Below are 19,135 nucleotides of genomic sequence, written 5' to 3' on the forward strand. Positions count from 1 at the left end.
TTCTCAGCATTGAAGAAGTGAATCAGGAATGTTTCCATATCTAAAACCATACTGGGTTTGCACTAAATCAGTGGAGATGCCCTAACCAGGAAGAAATGGATTTATATTGTCCCTCATTTGGCAGGTCTGTCAGAGAAACTCAGAACCGTAACAGCCCAGTGTGCTTCAGACCTAACAACACAAATGTACATTGTGCAATGCGTTGAACGCTTGAACACGGACGAGACCAAAGAACCACACGTGACACGTCACACAACGCAGTTATACATCTTCAGCTAAAGCAGAGAGGACACGGGAATAAAGGAGGCTATTTATATTTCAATTCAATTCAATTTTATTTATATAGCGCCAAATCACAACAAAAGTCGCCTCAAGGCGCTTCATAGATACAGAGAAAAACCCAACAATCATATGACCCCCTATGAGCAAGCACTTTGGCGACAGTGGGAAGGAAAAACTCCTTTTTAACAGGAAGAAACCTCCGGCAGAACCAGGCTCAGGGAGGGGCGGCCATCTGCTGCGACCGGTTGGGGTGAGAGAAGGAAGACAGGATAAAAGACATGCTGTGGAAATATATATGTGTTATATCCACACTGAATGACCGCTGTTAGACTGCTGGTTTCCTAGAGCACCAGTCATCAGTCACCTAAAACACAGTCTGGAGATCCCTTTCCAGGTGATTCAATCCCCACTCACACCATAACCCATGTGACCTTAATCATTTCCAACATGACATGGTAGGACAGTGTCTCCAAAGGGATTCACACCTTGGCCTCTGTGACAGTAATGACCTACCTTGATTCACACCTGGGCTCATGTAACTCACAATGACAAAGATGGTGACTCTCAGGATCTCTTCAATGGAGACAATCCCACAAGGGGTAAAATACCCAAGACTCTCCATTAGTTTCTAGAACTAAAGAAGCCACTTGGATGAGAAGTAAAATGTCTTCACAAGCAGAAAAAAAGTCAATTTGCCTTCATTTCAAGTGCTTAAAAAAACAAAAGACCTCAAAAAGGAAAATTCTGAACCTATTTGTGAGAGGTGAGACAACTGAAAAGATGCTGGGGGGAGTTTTATTACCTCTTTCAAGCATAATGGAAGGAAAATGTGGTGGTAAATGGGAGATTTGTGCAGATAAAAGGGATCTTCAATGAGGACGGTTACTGCTCCATTAGGCAACAAGATTTGAACATAGTTTGATTGAAGCCAGTTTACTTATAAAACAGGAAAAGGTCAAAACGATGTAGTTATCAGGGAGAAATACTGGTTCAGTTGTGGTATGTGGAACATCCTGATTTGCTATTGTTGTTGATCTTGTGAGAAATAAGAAGAACCCATCAAGCTGATTCAACTTGTGGAAGGTTCTCTACTTCTGTCACACCAGCCCTTTGGATGTCCTCCTTCACTACAACCATGAATCTTCTCTGTGGTCTTCCTCATTTCCTCCTGCCTGACAGCGCCATATTCAACATCCTTTGAGCAGTATATCCACTATCTCTCCTCTGCACATGTCCAAAACATCTCAGCTTTTCCTCTTTGTCTCCAAACCGCCCACCCTGAGCTGTCCCTCCGATGTACTAATTTCAGCCTTGGCCATCCCAATGAAAATCTTAACGTCTTCAACTCTGCCATCTTCAGCTCAGCTTCCTGTCTTTTTATCAAAGCCTTTATCTCCAAAACCATACATCATAGCAGGTCACCAACATCGCCTGCTAGTCCTCTGTCACAAATCACCCCTGAAACTCGTCTCCACCCCCTGGTTACGCTCTCTGCTTCACCTCTCTTGCGACTGTCCGTTGCTTTGGATGGTTGACCCCAGTTATTTACACTCATAGACTCTTTCTACTCTTTGTATGTCCTCTCTTGCTTCTCCTGACTTAAGACTTTATTATTGACTTATTATTGATTAAAGCTACAAACTGTCCTTTTGGTCAAAAAGTAAAGATTTTGGGGGAAGTGATCCATGGAGGCCAAACACGCCTTTCTTAAAACAAACGTGCCTGAAAGCCAAAACTCCGGGTTAGAAAATCACCTGTGCTTTCTTTCCCCCCTTGCACATTCGCGTTCTGTGTAGGGCGGGGCGTGTGGAGCTCTCCGAGTTCCTCCGATCTTTGCCGATCTTCTACCCCGGTGGTAAGGTCGCTGTTTGTGCTGCGTGTTCTCCTCACATCCGCACAGTCTGTCTCCGACCGAGCTCCCATCATGGTGGACATCTTGGTGTTGATGTTTTTCGCCGTTATGGGCCTCGTCTTCCTCTCCTACATCATCTACATGCTGTGATGAAGATGCGTCCTGGTCAGGCGGTGCTGGAGCCTAACGGAGGATGTTTGTTTTTCCTCTCCTGCATCCCCGGTTTACACCACAAACAGAGGTGAGTGTTGTATTTGCAGGCGTTATTAAGCGAAATCCTTCTGTGGTGGAAAATGAGTGCATATACCCGAGAAAGGCCGGTGTTCCTGTTGATGTATCGATTTTGGGATGAGTGGTTTCTTTTATCGCCGTCAGTGTTACTAAGTTGCCAGCGACAGACCTGTTAATGCTTCCCATGTTTCAGGGAGTAGAGCCACGGCCAGGCCATGATGGTTCCCTTTGGAGCTTTCATGTGGGGATGAGAGGAGCGATCCAGGCAAGAGAGGAAAAACAAATGGAGAAGAAGTGGAAGCCAAACTGTTTTGCACTCTGCAATCATTCCCCTCCTTCCTTCTTTGGAACAGTCAGATCTGACCAGGATGCCCAAACAGAAATTTTAACCCTCATCATCATTTTCTGTGGTACTTCTGTGTCAGTATTACTGTTTAGAGGAGTAGCGATGTTACCTGCACATAAGGATCCAGGATGGCATTCATAAAGGTGTAGAATTTGCCTTTTTTTTTTTTTTTTACGATTATTTATTTATTTATTTTTTAAGGATGGATTTGATTTGAAGTGTCCAGTTTGACAGTATTATCCAGATGTTTTATCAGCTCTTTTTGCACAGGTTTGTGTTTCAGCAATCAGTTGGAGAGCCTCAGACTTGTGATGTCACTATACTTTCCTTCTCACTGTAATCATCATTGTCCACTAAATTAAGAGGAATGGAAGGTATTTGTTGAACTATATCAGTTGCTTTAATTTTCTGAAGCTTTGCAACTACATTGCTCTTTTTCTGTTTTTGTCCTTATATTTTGGCCACAGATGACATCCACAAAGAGGCGTTGTTTGTGTATATCTGAGTTTCATATTATTTGTTATATTTAAATAATGTTCACTGATGCACACACAATTTTCTGATAATCGTGAAATGTCAAATAAAGATGATTCCAGTAAACCCAGCTGCCTTCTCTTTCGCTTTTTGGAAAGCAAAGTTGAATTCAACCTTTTTGGGCACTAACAACTGTCACGGTCAGTTTTCAAGAAGATGACAAACATTTCATGGTTCAAGCTTCTCAAATAGATGGAGGCTTTCCTGCTTATTCTTAGGTGTATTAAGTTTAATACATTTGCTCTTGGAGTGACAGACCAAATCACTATTTGTTGTTGTCCGCAGATACTTTTATTGAAATTTATATTGCTTGAGTGGTTAATAAGCAAAAGCAGGGCTGAGGTTGCACCAGACCACTAAAAGTGGATTGTGTTGCCATATTGATGTAACCACAGATGGAAATTACAGGAAAGAATAATCCTGGGGGGGAAAAATAAGAAGAACTGTTGTCCTCCGCAATTCAATATTAAAAAGGTCTCCAAACAAGAGTCGAATGTAAAGGCAGACGCTTTAAAACATGCTGTAAACGACTGGTCCAGAACAATAGGGTCAGGTTAAACTTTAGCAGAAAACCTCTAAATGAGCCCACAGAGGTCTGAAAAAGAATTCATTGATCCAAGCAGATTGAAGAGCAGAGTGTGGCTCATGACCATAGCATTGTACGCTTTTTGGTCACTCGAGACACGACTGAATATAGAGAGAAGATATTTCATCCCTCTGAAAATGGGGGACTATGTACAAAACTCTCTAGAATTTTTAATTAATACAAAACTTCTATCAAACTCATTGAATTAAACCTGAAAGTCTGCTCTTCAAGTACATGTTGATAGATTTAAAATCCACCGTGGGAGGTATCCAAAGGAAAAATTACAAAAAAAATAAAATAGACCTAATTATGCTTTTATTATGAAATTTCTTAGGCAATATACGTCACAATTTTGTATTTTTTTTTGTCTGGTATGTTTATTTCTCTAAATTAAAGGCATATTGCACACATAAAAATTCCACTGTGAAGTAATGTCATGCTGTACACTTTCACATATCTGCACATCACATCCACATCTCAGCTACTGAGAAAACATTTGAGCAGGATATATATTTTTAACCCTTGAGCATGTTGGAAAAATATTCATTCTTCTCTAAAAAGAATGGGTATGACCTGAATGATGACTAACAGTACCATATTCCATGCACCACATTTCCTGCCAAACCCGCCCCACGCTCTGTAGCTGTTGTGGATTTTTGTGCCAGATGCTCCCCTGCAGATGGTGCTGTTGACCTATAGCAGGCTGTGGGGCCTGACCTGAGAGCAGCTTATCTGTAAATAGATCAGAACAATCCAGATGCATATATGGAACAACAGGTTACAGGAGGTGGGTGGATAAAGAAAAATACTCTGTACTGTTACACAAAACAGGATTTATTCATAATTTTCTATTTTATCAACAGACGAAGGCTCCTCTGTCTTATTTCTCAATGAGGACTCTTGAACATTTGCATCTCTCTGCAAGGTCACAGGTCAGCTTCTGCATAACAGTGGATATCTTACCCTAACAATTTTATTTAATGAACCCTGAAAACACGTTGTAATGTCTCCTTTAAGTTATATGAACGTAAGCAAGTTAAGCTAGTTAAGATAGATTAGCACAAAGTGTAGAAACCTGGTAACATGGCTAACCTGTTTCACCCCTTACTCAAAACGTTTAACCTGTATGAATTACACAAATATAACATAATATGTTAATTGGCGAGCTGTAGAGTTGCTGGTATGTAGATTTAGTTTAGCTTTTTTTCCTGCTTTGTTCTCACTTTTATGCTAAGACAAGCTAAATATCAGTAGCCATGCAGTGTAAACATAAACTGTAGCAATTTCAATCATATCCTTTCTGAAACTATATAAATCTATTTCCTAAATGTTAAACTGGGATGCATCAGGGACGACCCTGATGAAACCCACAAGCCGAAACGCGTTGGTCAGTCAATAAAGTTGTTCCTCTTCCCTTAGGTGTTGCTGGAGTTCCTGCATTGTGAATTGTTTCATCCTCTCCACGCACCTTGGAAGTAGGTGCCAGAAATCTTTGCTCTAAATGTTAAACTACTCATTAATTCATTCCTTCCCACCTCCTCGAAGCACTTAGCTAAAGTTTCTCCCACATAGGCAGACAGAGCCCCTCTGGGGAATGATCAGAATTCCTCTGCTGATAGTATAAGCTACCGCTCTCACCATTACAATACACCCACTGTTTTATCAGAGAGCACACACACACACACACATGTGCAGTCATTTTACTTCAAACAGCATCTTTGGCACGGCCAGATCAAATGACACTGCAGCAAGCTGACACTACACTTGTGAGTCTTCATCTGGGTTAGAAAGAGAATGAAGCATTGAAGCTGGACTAAAGGAAAGATTTCAATCACACTCCTGTTCGCCTCATATCAGATTGTGTCACAGCTATGTTTTGTGTCCCCTGAAGCTCGACAGGCCAGAAACAGGTGCTCTTTTGTTTTTCAGCTGCAGAGACCTTGACTTTCCCCCAGAGCCATAGTTTTGGTCTAACGCAGTAACACAGGACATTTATATGTGCTTCTAATTACTTTAAAAGGAGAAAAAAACAATCTATATAGGACCCTAGCACTGCTACAGCTGCTGACAGCATTCCTGGCATTCCCGAGGATATTTCGTTGTCTTTTATATTTTTGCTTAATTCTCTGGATAGCTGGAAGAATGTGCACAACATTACATCATGTCCAGATGCTTCCGGTGCAGACTTTGATGGCTGAAATGTCATCCATTTAAAACCTAAATGTTTTTAGGATTTAAAGACAAATAACGTGGTGTTAAGTTTTAAGTGATTCCTTTTAGACTTCTTACTGTCAGAACATTTTTTTGATGCTTTTTTTTCACCTTGTTCTCCATTTGTCAACTCTGCAGCTTAAAAAAATGAACCTAAGGAGCCTTTCTGGGAAATAAACTGTAAGTAATCAGTCACTGGAAGAGAACTGGGAGCAAACTGAACACAATCATAAAGCACATCAAGTCGTTCCAAAATAACCCCTGGAAGGGGACAGCGGAGTGGGAATAACAAATAATATAAGGAAAGACTTTCCCGATGTGAAGTTTCCTTTTAAATTAATCCTGCACAGTTATGGAAAGCCAGGAGGAACAAATGCACATCGACAGCGTAATGCATAAACTACTGCCTGCTTAAAAAAAGGATAATAAGTTTACATCTTTTTCAAAAATCTCTATATTTCCATTCATCTCCTGATTTTAGATGGTGATGCTAATAGATAGATGATGAATCTAATGTATATGTATGTGTTCAAAGTTCAAATATCAGGACCCGTGTGACTAGATCGTAATAACATCTCGTATCTGTGGCACCTTTAACCTCCGGCAACTTTTTGCCAGTGAGCCGGAGTTTGGGATTGAGAGGATAGAGAGTGTAGTGTTAATAATACAATAGGTGAAGATGGAGGGAGGTGGAGAGGATAGAGGCAGAGCAAATACAGAAAAACCAGGCAATGAAAGAAAAGAGAATGAGGGAAGGGAAATGGGGTGCCTCTGTGCTTATAGCCGTGGCCTTCAGTGTTAGAGTTCCTGTTGTTGTGGGGTGGGAGTTTCCCTCTGTGGCGGCGGTGAGGGAAATGGCAGAGGATGTCTTTTTCCTGGCTGACCAAGAATGCCCGGCTCTCGAGGTCTTTTCTCCTCTCGTGTGTGATTTTTAGTCATTTTTCGCCAAAGTTTTTAGTGTTAATAATACAAACATCTCACCACAAACTCCTCGTTTTCTTTTCATTTGGATTGCATTGCGGGTAAACTATTTTCTCCCTGGGGGCGCAGGGATATCTGCTCTTAAACGGCCAACAGATCCTGACAACAGATTGGACTACACGTCCCAACATGCTCCCCTCACAATAGGAGGCGGGGGCCATAAATCCTGCCAGCCAATGGTTTTACGTGAAGGGATTCTGTGGTTGGTGAGCTGCACGGGCAGCTGTTGTCAATGGCAACAGAGGTTTGCAGGGAAGCATGAGCTGGACAGCTGGTAGAGGGTCCTCTGCTAGGAGTCACATGAGCTCCCGGCAGCCAATCTCAAGCCTTCCGCCTTCCTCTATCGGCTGCTTCTTCTCGCTCATTTGCTGTTCTGGTTCTCTTCAGCTGCAGCAGGAGGGGGAGGGGAGATGGAAGGAGAGGAGGGAAGTGGAGACAGAGAGAGGGAGGGAGAGGGAGGGAAAGGAGGCGAGGCCAGCGTACACAGGGAACGAGTGAAAGAGAACGAAAGCGGAGAGCGGGAGTCTCTTCCTTCTGTGTGGCCATCAAGCAGAGAGGCGAGAATTGGACGTGCACGCTGTTTCCCCTCTAGCTGTCACCCAGAGCGGCAGGGGAAGAAGAGGAAACAGAGACAAGGACAAAAGATGAGTGTCTAGCTGGATGTTTCAGGCTGTCACACTCAGAGACAGAGTCATGCCTGTGTGGAGAGGCGAAGCAGCAGCAGCAGCAGCGCTCGGCTGCCAGGCTGCCTCGCCTGTGTGACGAGAGCAGGACTGCATTTCTGCTGGGAATACTAAACCAGGAAAAGAAAAGAGAGAAGGCAGGCAGCCGGTGATCTTGTGCCATGACTGGGAAGAGGAGGAGGGAGGAGACTCGTTGAAATCATGGACCAGGTGAGGATGGAGATGAGGAGGAGGGGAGGGGAGGGAAGGAAGTGAAGGGGAAGTGAAGGGGAACACCACCTTTAACGTGCTCCACATATCCACACCTCTCTGACACAAAGCACGCAGCGCAGACGCAGCAGCCGCTCCTGGTTTATTCATAACATGCATCACAACTGTTTTCATTCCCTCGAGGCAAAAACAAACTGCACAGCATGCTGCCGAACCCACGGTGCACGTTTTCTGATTCACCCCCGGCGAGCTGGTTTTCACTCTGAGTGGGTAGGGAGGGGGGGGGACAGGCCGGGCCGGCAAAGGTGTCGCCACCGGCAAGTGGCAGGCCTCTGGAGAGATGACACAGTTCAAAACATCACCGGCTCATATCTCAGGTGAACACTTTGGAGATGAGCAACAGAACAGAATGAAAACAGGGGTGTGGCTGATTTTTACAGGATAACATGTCGCGAAGCGAGTGGCACCTTCACCTAGAGTCAGACAGGAAGGAGTAAGGGGATGGGATGTCGCGCAACAGTGTTCACATCCAGAGCGTTACTGATAGAGACCGAGGCAAAGCCGAAATATTGTGTACTCATGCCACAGCCTTTGCAATAGGTCTCATCGCCTGCGCCACATGTTTACTCAACGCTGTAACTTGATGCATGTCGAATGTCCCTCTCTTGCGCCCTAAACAGACAGTGTTTGTGACTGCTTTGGTGTATTTTATGACCTGTTTCTCAGAGCTCTGTTTGCAGGCTGATTGCTGCAGCTGTCTCTTGGTGTTGTCTCCACGGTGGAGGCGAGCAGCTGCTGGTAGTTTAGCAAAATGATGGATGGTTTAGAGGAGCAGAGACAAGAAGCAACACCAATCAAGTCTCCCTCCCTCTCGCATCTCTCCTCCATTGCCCTCAAATCTGTCTCCTGCTCATTGATTACCTCATCCCCCGTGTCCACCCTCCCCCTGTCTCACTCTGTTGCTTTGCGTCCTCTCTTCTCCTGAGAGGGGATCTGGTGAGCATCAGGTTTGCGATGAAGAAGAGGAGGGATTACGGGCGTAAATAGGTGACACACCCAAAGCCCAGCCCTTGCCTCGGGGTTAATTATTCATGCTGTCCATGGGTGGGGGGCGTGCCTGTCCTGTATGTGTCCGCCTGCTCAGGTTGGGGTGATGTTAGCCCCCTTGGTACAGCAGGGATGATGTCATGACTGCTGCTAGCCAGACAGTCCGAGTGTCTTTGTTATTGTGGGTGGAGATATACTTAGAGGCAGGGGTATAAGCTAGCAACCCAAGCAGCAAACTTCAGGTAGTAACAGAGAGCTCACGATGTGTTCGGAGGACCTAAAAATGTCACGTATGACTTATTAACCAAGTGTTACACACACATTCTCATGAAAAGTATCGGTTCATCACAATGACAAAAAATGAGAATGGTGTCACTTACTGTGCAGTATAGATCGCAGGAAACAAAAACTATTTATAAGACTCCGCAGTGCTGTGAAATGCTGACACGGCGTGGCCTTGGTGCAGTGCTAAAGCTGGGTCAGTGTCATTTTAATATATGGACTATATTGTGATGTAATGTATGATTATACAGTAGCACTTTCCTGTTCACGTGACTGTGAAGCATTATCTGCTGTTTTTATTTTGTTTGTTTCCTGGGTGTGTTTACAGTAAAGCAGCCGCGAGATGGTTCTTGGTATGCAGTCTAAGTCTGAGAAACGTTTAGAGATACAGTGAGAGTTGGAAGCCTCAGCATGCACTAATGTCACTGTGTGGATGCAAAAGAGGCATGCTGGCTTTACTGCAGTCATCGAAAGGCTTGCAAAGTTTACACGGCATCGTCACACGCTTTTGTCCTTCTTTCTGTTTGTAGCTGTCTATTGAAGGACACGCATGTACATTCACAGTGATAAGGAGGGCAGAGGCTCACAGGAAAAAGGCTTGTGGGATAAAGTGCCTGTGAGAGAGAATCCAGGGCAGCAGCGGGACACCTCTTACTCTCAGAGTCCGTCTGCGATGCATTCTTCTGTGTCCGAGTGTTGCCACGATCCTCATCCTCACTGCACTGTTTTATAGGCTTATAAATGTTCTTAGTTCAGAGCACCTCCTTCCATGAGGATGATTAAACTATTAGACTAACTGCAAATCAGCGTGGGTCATTAGTGCTTTGTGATCAATAGTCATTAAGGGAGACATGGGCAGGGCTTGTGGTGACTGCTGGCGTGCGAACTCGAAGGGCCGGAGATGGAGTTGCATGACCGCATCAATCACGCAGAACCACATCACTCTTTCTACTGTAACATCCTTGGACTCCACTGGAGTAAATTTGCAGGATTTACAGTTTAAATTAAACCTTATTTATCTTATATCAGGCCTTGGTGCACTCCCCCACACTTCGTCCGCTCTCTAAAACAAGTTGTTTCAGCTCGTCTCCTTTTACGCCAACTCTCTTCTGATTGTCTGCATCTTGCAAACTAACTCTTGGTGCAGCAGGCGGTCTTAGTTGTGTGGCTGACATGGTTGTATTAAGGATACCCATTATCTTTTTTTTATCATTCACATCCAAGAGATGAAACCCTCCCCCCAAAAAAAAAAAAATTATACTTTTGGCTCACCGGCACTACTTGCACATATGTTGAACTCGTTATGTGAAACTTAATATGAGCAACCACAACTGCAGCTGTTTGTGTATGACAGAAAATAAGGCAGAGCACGATAGATACATTTAAAAGTGTGTCACTACATCAGAGGGAATCCCTGATACAACTGGATGAGGCGCATTCATGTGGACAGGGGTGACGCTGTTGTGTTTGTGCTGCTGTCTGAGTACAGCTCCCTGGAGGCTCAGTAAAGGAGGCTGGGCGACATGTCTAACTTTAGTGTGTATATGTGTGCATATATATATCTGTGTGTGTGTGTGTGTGTAAGTTCCTGTGGCTGTCAGCCAGAGTTATCTGGCAAATTGCTTTGTCTGTTTCCCATAGATGTGACTGAAATGGAATGCAGTCAGAATTAGCTCAGGGCGAAGCAGCCGCGGAGGGAGATATTTTATGAGAGTGAAAGTGTGTGTGCCTGTGTGTGTGCGTGTTAGGGAAGAAAGGGTCTTATTAGGTTACAAATGAGATAGTGAGAGAGAATGTAAAAGACAAATGTGTGAGAGGAATGGATAAAGAAAAAGAAGGAGTGTGTGTGTGTGTGTGCTTCATGGTAGAACAGGTGGTCTAATCTGATGTCCCACCCGTGGCACCCCGAGGCCTCCTGTCTACAGCCCTTCAGTCTTTGTACTCTAAAGAATTTCTCACCGCGGGGCAGCAGACAGTGAGAGACTGTTAAAGATAAACTTTGAATGTGCGCTTGCATCCAAACTGAAATCGAACAGTCACATACCTGCTTGCAGTAATCAGACGTGATATTAAAACCACGGCCACAAAAACAGCTCCGACCTACCCTGACCTATCAGAGCATGGAGTCGGGACCTCTGTCTGGCGGCAGATCCTCTTATGGATGCTTGTTACAGCTGGTTATGTTTTCTGTGTTGAAGTAGTGAAAGACCCAGAATTTCCCAGCAGCGTTTTTGCATTCTGCTAAGATGATTAATGCTACAGTCATTCAGTGTTTATATTGATATTTTTACCCATGTTTAGAGCTTTTGTAGCTTCTCTGGTCTCAGTATGAGTTCTGTAACACTGAGTGGAGGGGAGTTACAATGACATATATCCACACTGCTGTAGGAAAGCAGAGGTCACAGAGGTACATAGTTCCTTGCAGACATTTATGGTAAAAATGCCTGTCACCATATTACGCACAGTCTCTGCAGCAGCAAGAAGGCTCCAGTACTACTACATGCTTATCAGTGTAATACTTTTTATGCGGGCTTCAATTTCATGTAAAATCAACCAAATCTATAAAAGGAAAAAATTAAACTAGAACCTCTCAGAACTTGTAGTCAGCTTCAGTTAGTTATATGTGGAGCAGCACAATGCTGCTCTCATTGTTAGCTCTGCAAAAGACTGGCAGCCAGCTGGATTAAGATCCATCCCCCGCCCACCCATGACCCTGAATTGGATAAGTGATTAAGAAAATCAATTGATGGGTGGGTGGCTGTAGTATATTTATCAAAGCTATGAAAAACGTTGCTGTCATAGTAAAAGAAGCTCTATAGACCGAAGTCAGAAGAGACAAACAGAAGGCGTTTTATCATTTCCAGCATTTTCAATCTCTTGTAAATTTTTATGTACAGAAGCTGGCCACCAAACCCATTTTAAATCAACATTAAGCGTCACCATCCGAAGCTTAAATTCGGATTTTTTTCCAGCATGATTTTTTCTATAACTTTCCTTTGAGCCTGAATATGATGAAATATGTGCATAATAGCATACTGTTAGCCTTTTTCCTTTAGGCATCCAACATCTTGGAAGAAGTGTGAGCTTTTGACCCACCTCTGTGTCTATACTGAGAGATTTAGCTCAGTAATTTTAACATAACATCAAGGTAAGATTTCGCACAATTTGATTAAATATACAAAAGAAATTAACTTGTTCTGAGGGAGTCTAGAAGAACAGGCTCGTTGATTTTTCAAAGAGAAAATTGTAGATTTGGATCTATTCTGTCGGCTCTATTTTTCCACAGAAATCCTTTCAACTCATTTTTAAGACATTTAAAATGCAGAAATGCATTTAAACATATTGTAAATATCATGTTCACGTCAGGTATAAAGAGCTGTTTGTGCATGTGGAGTATCTTAGCACAGGGCTCGTGTTCTTAATTCAGTTGGATTTTTAAGGCTGGAGATAACCAACTGTTTCGAGGCCAGCAGGCAAACAATGCACAGATTGTCCCGTGAAAGAAAGTAGGACACCCATCTCCAGCAAGTAAACATCTCCCGCTCAGCTTAGGACCTCAACCTCAATGCACTTAAGTGGCAAGCAATGAATGCAGATGGCAGGAGCGGAGGGGGGGGGGGGGGGGGGGGGGCGTTCTCCCGCAGGGGTCAGAGGTTAGCCAGTGTGGCTAAAGCCCTTCCTGTCAGCAGCACTTTGCATCAGTCCAGCCCACGTCAGGGAACGGCAGGATGATGACACGGGACGAGAACAGCTGAGCAGGGATAAACCGGCCAAAACAGAGGAATGAGGTTTATCGGTTGCATTGGGAGACCGTCCAATTAGGAAGCCATTTGAGTCCAATTTAACCTAATGGGCCTGTTTGGCGTGCTCAGCTATCAGTTTGACATGTTTTCGACTCCCTATCTATTCCCACTCCTGCTCTGTCATCCTTGAGTCTCAGAGCAGCTGACTTCAGTGGTTGAGGTGCTGCACGAGGATGTCAGTCTGTAATGAACAGCTGCTGTTTCGTTACTTTGATCATCTAACAAGCTAAATGGATGCTCTAAAGTTACTGGGCGCCACGGCAGCATATCAGTAATGACCTGAGCTTCATGACCCGCTGACCTCTTGGCCTATTCTCCTTTGTACTGTCCAACTTTTCCTTCATTCGCCGCAATGACCCGACTCTATCACATCATGAGTTCAGACTCTCTTGTTGTATTTTGTGGCTCTCGTGTCCAGAATAAACTGTTCCCTTCCCCGTTTCTCACATGGCCACATATTTCTTTCCATTTTTAGGGCTCATTAAAATCCTTGTCATCACTTTAAATCACATGAAACCCCATAGATGGGAATAAAATGAAAAACTCATCTGAGACACATGCAAGGACCTAATTTTGTTTTTATTCTCCACCCTCACACTGTATCTCACCATCTCTTGTAGGTATGGAGCCCCCTTGTGGCATCCAGATGCCACTGTGGCTCAGTTTCTATCTTTCAGGGTTGGGAGCAAGGATTATCTATTTAGGGAAATCTCTGTGGTGAGCAGCAAAGGAACAGATGGTTATCCTTTTACAGAATCCAACCTAGAATAAGGCGATGTTTGCTTATTTTGTTATTAACAATGATGATGGTGCACATTTACATTAATTCCACGAGCAAAGTATATAATCCTCTCTGTCTTGGCCATTAAACACTGCAGGAAAAAAGCGTCACATCTCGGTTTGTTAGAAAAAGCACTTCCCTCATTCTCAGATTTATGGTTAATACTTGTAGATCAACGTCTTTATTAGTGATCTGTGTTTTGGAAAACAGCGCTGACTTTCCTTTTGAATTCAAAGATTTTACAAGTGAGCAAATCCACTCCTTTTATCTCAGTCTATGTCTTTAGTTCAGACACGTGACAAAAGCATTTAACGCATGCGATCCAACTGTTTTAAGCACTTATAGTTGTTTATATTAAAAAAGTGGTGACCTCTCTGAAGGTTAGAAATCTGTCAAAACGTTTCTCTTGTGTGGTCTCACGTCTCCTCCGAAATGAGAACACCCTCCTTTAAGGCCATGTCTAGACAAACTTATCTCTGAGTTTTAAGGCCAGAGAAATGCTGGGATTAGGGTATGATCCCTTCAGGCGTACGGGATTATTCAGTTTACTGTATATACTGCAAGAGGTGTGGCTTTATGTGCACCACAAAGCAGATCTGTCATGGCCGTAAGGTCCTTGAGACGATTTTTCTTGCTGCTTCAGAAAGTCTGATGATGTTTATGTTGTAGATTATAAGTTATGAAGACCTTGGGGGTGCTTGATTATTCTGAACTGAGTTATTTATGGTAAAACTTGCTCCATCTTTTTGTAATAAGTGCTTCTGTGAAGGCAGAGGATTAACTTCAAAGACTCAGATCCAAAGACAAAACACACTTTAATCCCCCAAATGTTTTAGGAGAAGGAAATAGTCGTCCTAAGATGCCCAAAAAAGTCTAAGGATGTGACCATGTGATGTTAAGTTACAGGACTTTTTTTTAAAGGTATGAAAATAAGGAACAAACATTTGCCTCTGGATCTGGAGCTTATGTCATTCTATTAATATACGAGTTATTTCTGGATCCGACTGATTCATCGGTAACCAGCAGAGAAATCTGATGCAAACATGTTGAATGATATAGCACTCACCGATTCCCGAATGCGACTGGAAAACATATCTCATCGTCCGAGCTCATTGCCATTGTTTTCCGTCATGCCACAGGAAGTGATATGAGAGAGAGGAAAGGTAAAGAGGCAGCAGACACATTCAGCCAGCAGGAAGGAAACTCCGTGCTCTGCTACTGGAACCATGAGTGTCTGTTTATTTTATTTCTCTGTCTCTCCGAAGAGATTTAAGGGAAAAGAAGAGGTTGTCCTTTTGAAGAATGTGTGCCAAGCATTTATAGTAACAGTGGCCATTTATAGAAATAGTGGAAACCCCTGGAAGCTATTCAGCCCTTGTTGTTTTCTGTATTTGTCTGGAACTTTGAGGAATAAATTGATGGGGAGACACACTGGCGATCTCGGGATGCTAATTCTCCACTCGTGTGTACTGACACTAACACCTGAACATCGATTAGTCTTCTTGTTAGACTCTGGGCATTTCCTTCTCTTTGTTCCTTTATCTCAAACACTCCCGCATGGCTGTTCTTATCAGCTGTCTCCATGTTAGGGCCTGCTTCTGTATCAAAAAGAAAACTCCAAGAAGTTGAGGCCCAGCAGTTCATGAGTGGAGATGAGATAATGTATAAGCTTGTACAGGAAGATGGGACTTAAACTCTCTTTACAAAAGGCTTATACGCATAAAAACCCATAAACCTCTATCTTTGATACAAAGGGTTCTTTTTGCGATGGAAACTGGATCGTGCACTATAGGATAAGGCGTATCAGCATGTCCAGTGTAAACCCCAGGCTAGCGGTAGTGTGTGGCTTGCATGTGTGTGTGTGTGTCTGCAATGAGTCACTCTCTCCATCCTACACCCAGCTCAATGTCCGCTCCAGCAACAAAAGCTCTGAGCCTAACCTGTCTCTACCTTTGCAGATTGGGTGCCCACAGGCCTTTAGTTGTTTATAGAGGAATGAGCGAGGCAGCTGCAAGAGCGAGTGGGGATTACAGTGAAATGAAGTGATGGGTGAGGGAGGTCTACAGGTCAATAGAGGAACAAGGAAAAGAGTATATGCTATGTTATAATATCAAGGAGGTTCATTACTGACCATAGCTACAAAAAAACAAAACAAAACAATGAGCTTTCAATGTGCCAAGCTGTTGTTCCCTCTGCTCCCTAAAGCTTTCTGGGCATTACCTGACAGAAGGGCATCAAATGAACTGGTAATTCAACAGTCGTGACTACGCTCCATCCCTAGCACCTAGTTCCCAAAATACCTGTGATGGTCCGTCTAATAGTGAATTCAAATTGAGCAGGTTAATAGTGAGAACAAGTGTGAAGCAGATTATCTTCTGATGTGAGGAAGGGCAACAATGTTTCTCCCAGAGTTGAAGTTCATTTGGGAAAATGGCTGTTTATTATTTTTCGACAAGCACAGTGCAGAATGACAGGAAATGAGCAGAGAAAAGGGAACAGCTTGCAACTTTTGGGAACTGAAATATGACCATTGCACAAGCTTAGTCTATATATGCTTATCCATATTAATAAAACACTACTAACACTTTCCCTCTTAACCTTCCTGTAAACCCCGTTACCACTTACAAATGATGTCACATTCATTTATGTGAATGAATGGCATAGCTGTCAATCTCTTTAAGCATGCAGAAATAAATGGAAACCAATTGCTGCAAAACGGCTACAAAATCCAAAAGCACAAATGAAAGGTCTTCATCATTTTGTAAACGAAGCTCTTAGAAATCAGCGTAGCGTGAATAGAAAGCATCTTCTGAATGGGGTTCAGTCGCTTGGCACAGCATCAAGCGATTACAAAAGCTGCGGCAAAGGCTGCAATTCAGGCTCGGTGTTTAACTACTTTTATTTATGTAGCGGTATGCGGTACAGTTACAGTCCCTCTCTGTCCGTTTAAGCTGCCTGGTCAGCTGTTTCCTCCTCTCGTGCCAGTTGTCCGGCCAGACAAAGAGGACTCCTCTGTCATGCGGGGGTCACGGCTCTGGTTGGAATCCACGGGGTCACCGCTCTCCCTCTCAAACTTCCCATAACCCCCTTCAAAGGAGTGCCACGGGAGCCTTTGTGTCTCGGAATGAGACACGCAGCAGAATTGCTTTCATAACTACATCTTACTCACACATACATAAATATTTCAACCTGTCTCTTTCTCATCTTTGACGCCCGCGTTGCAATCACACGCTCACATATGCTCAGATGTGCTTAGCAATGAGCAGCTGAGAGAATTACTACAGCGTAAGCATATGGGAGGTCAATTTTTAGGTTAGAATCATCACCGGACATGTTTCGCGCTACCAAACCGAGAACATGTTAATCAGCCTTTTATTACATTTGAAACAAGGATTTAAAGAAGGTTACTCTTTATAATAGATTTGAAAGCGAGTGGGAGATAATGTACCTTGGCAGGATTTCCACAATGTGTCCTTTTGGCTCTTAGCAGTAGGAAAACCCTCCAAGTACCATCATTAAATGCAACAGTATCAAGGAGACGGATATAGAGCGACTCTGTAGAAGCTTAAGGAGGACGATGTTGAGAAGTTCTGGCAACTAGACTCCTCAGACATAAAGTAAGTGTGTGCAGAGGGCGTTACCGACATTTACTGAGAGGCTGGGCACAGTAACGTAGGGGAAGTGAAGTGAAATAGAGGAGATATGAAAGAATTAGGAGATAGAAGCCTTGGGCGTGAGGACTGGGCGGGGTTAGCTTGGAATAAATGGAGTGATAACAATGAATAGTAGCATCCTGGTGCACAAGCTGTGCGAAGTGGCCTAGAATGGTATGAGGAATGCCCACCCACCATTCCATCCATCCGTCCTGCCGCCTTTACAGCCTCAGCCAGGCAGCGGAGGGCCAGCGGAGGGAGGCGGGAGTCGAGGGGTGGGGGAGCGGTCGAGCGAGCAAATAGGATGATGGTTGTTTATGGGTTGGTCCCACTAGGCGTCGGGCTGTGCGATTATGTAACGGCTGAGGAGAGGCTCTGGATGCTCCCTGCTCATCCCCAGCTGACCCTCGAGGGAAAGAGATTGGGGAGGGAGGGGTGTCGCCTCACATCACAGTCACAGATCGGGGCTTACTCAGTCAGTCGTGGGGGACATACCCAGCGCCTGAGGATGTGTGTCAGTGAGTAAGCCCGACCCAGGGATGTGTTAGCCGTCAAGTGCAGGAGAAAAAAACGCTTTCTTCTGCCTGCACTTACTACTCCTTCCTGTCCTTCAACAACAACTTTTGCTGTGTGTTATACCTGCTCAGATATAACACACAGCACCTCAAGTACACAAATCTTTCTCTCCCTCTCCCTCCCTCTCTGCACCTCTTTACTCTCAGCCTACCAGCAGCCATCAATAATAGAAAGCCCATTTTGCTTGCCTGACAGGGAAATTAATGTGTTGCGTGACTGTGGATCTGCATGCAATCTGGGATAAGATGTGGACAAGCCCCAACTCAGGAGGGGTCTCCAACATAGGATCGCTCTTCCCACAGAAGAATGTCACGGCAAAGACTGATTTATGCCTCCGATTGCTTGAATTAAAAACATACTGACCGCAGAAAGAGGCTGCAGAGTTCGCTCCTGATCCCAGGTCAGAGAGAAGATATAAAGTGTCCAGCTGCACATCCCTCACACTCCATGAAACCCCCCCTTTCCCCACACCAGAAACCAAGCTTTGTGAACCAGACCGTCTGCACCATTACCCTTCTTACTCTCGGAGACCATCTGCCCTTCTCTCCCACCTTAAGACGGGGATACTCCAGCTAAGTCTCTCGCTCCGCCACGGTGGATTTACAGACAATCTGATATTCACTGAAACTACTCTGACCGCTGTAGATGTGTAACCTGGGGGTGGATTTAGGACACATATGGTAATTGTCTGTGTCAAATGAGGGATGAGTGAAGGTCATAGCTCTGGCTTTCGAAGAGTGTCCCCTGTAAGCTTTTGGCAGGGATTGTGTGTCTCCAGGCAGGCTTGAAGCAGAGGTTGGAGTCCACGAATGGAGACTGAGCAGACATGCAGAGATGAAAGCTGAATTGGCAGCTGCGGCTCTTGGCGTGGGAAGAGTCCCGTAAGCGGCTTTTTCCCACTATGATTCCAGTTGGTTTCCTCACAGGCAAGGAGGTTTTGAAGTGGCTCCCTGATACTCATACCCCTTCAGAGTAATAGCAGCCACATGGGTCCCCCCCCCCCCCCCCCCCTCTTAGCTTTGAGTCATCACAGCAGCCAAAGACCCCAGTCTCAACAATTTTATCTTCTTTTTTAAA

The 19,135-nt window shown here is 44.2% G+C and overlaps 1 protein-coding gene and 1 long non-coding RNA gene across 2 annotated transcripts in view; both read left to right on the forward strand.

The window, feature by feature from the left end:
• Positions 1–2,122: 2,122 nt before the first annotated feature.
• On the forward strand, positions 2,123–3,315 carry LOC118454747 (uncharacterized). Its single transcript, XR_004843879.2, has 2 exons — positions 2,123–2,375; positions 2,559–3,315. It is a non-coding gene; the product is annotated as an uncharacterized LOC118454747 (long non-coding RNA).
• Positions 3,316–7,492: 4,177 nt separating this feature from the next.
• arhgap23a (Rho GTPase activating protein 23a) overlaps positions 7,493–19,135 on the forward strand; it is a 70,128-nt gene continuing 58,485 nt past the window's right edge. The window contains exon 1 of the mRNA XM_087839982.1: positions 7,493–7,916. Coding sequence (XP_087696108.1) covers positions 7,908–7,916 — 9 coding nt within the window. The 5' untranslated portion in view covers positions 7,493–7,907. The remainder of the gene's footprint in view (positions 7,917–19,135) is intronic.

Source organism: Neolamprologus brichardi, chromosome 4, assembly GCF_056152115.1.
Source record: "Neolamprologus brichardi isolate AB-2024 chromosome 4, ASM5615211v1, whole genome shotgun sequence".
In the NCBI taxonomy this organism is placed as follows: Eukaryota; Metazoa; Chordata; class Actinopteri; order Cichliformes; family Cichlidae; genus Neolamprologus; species Neolamprologus brichardi.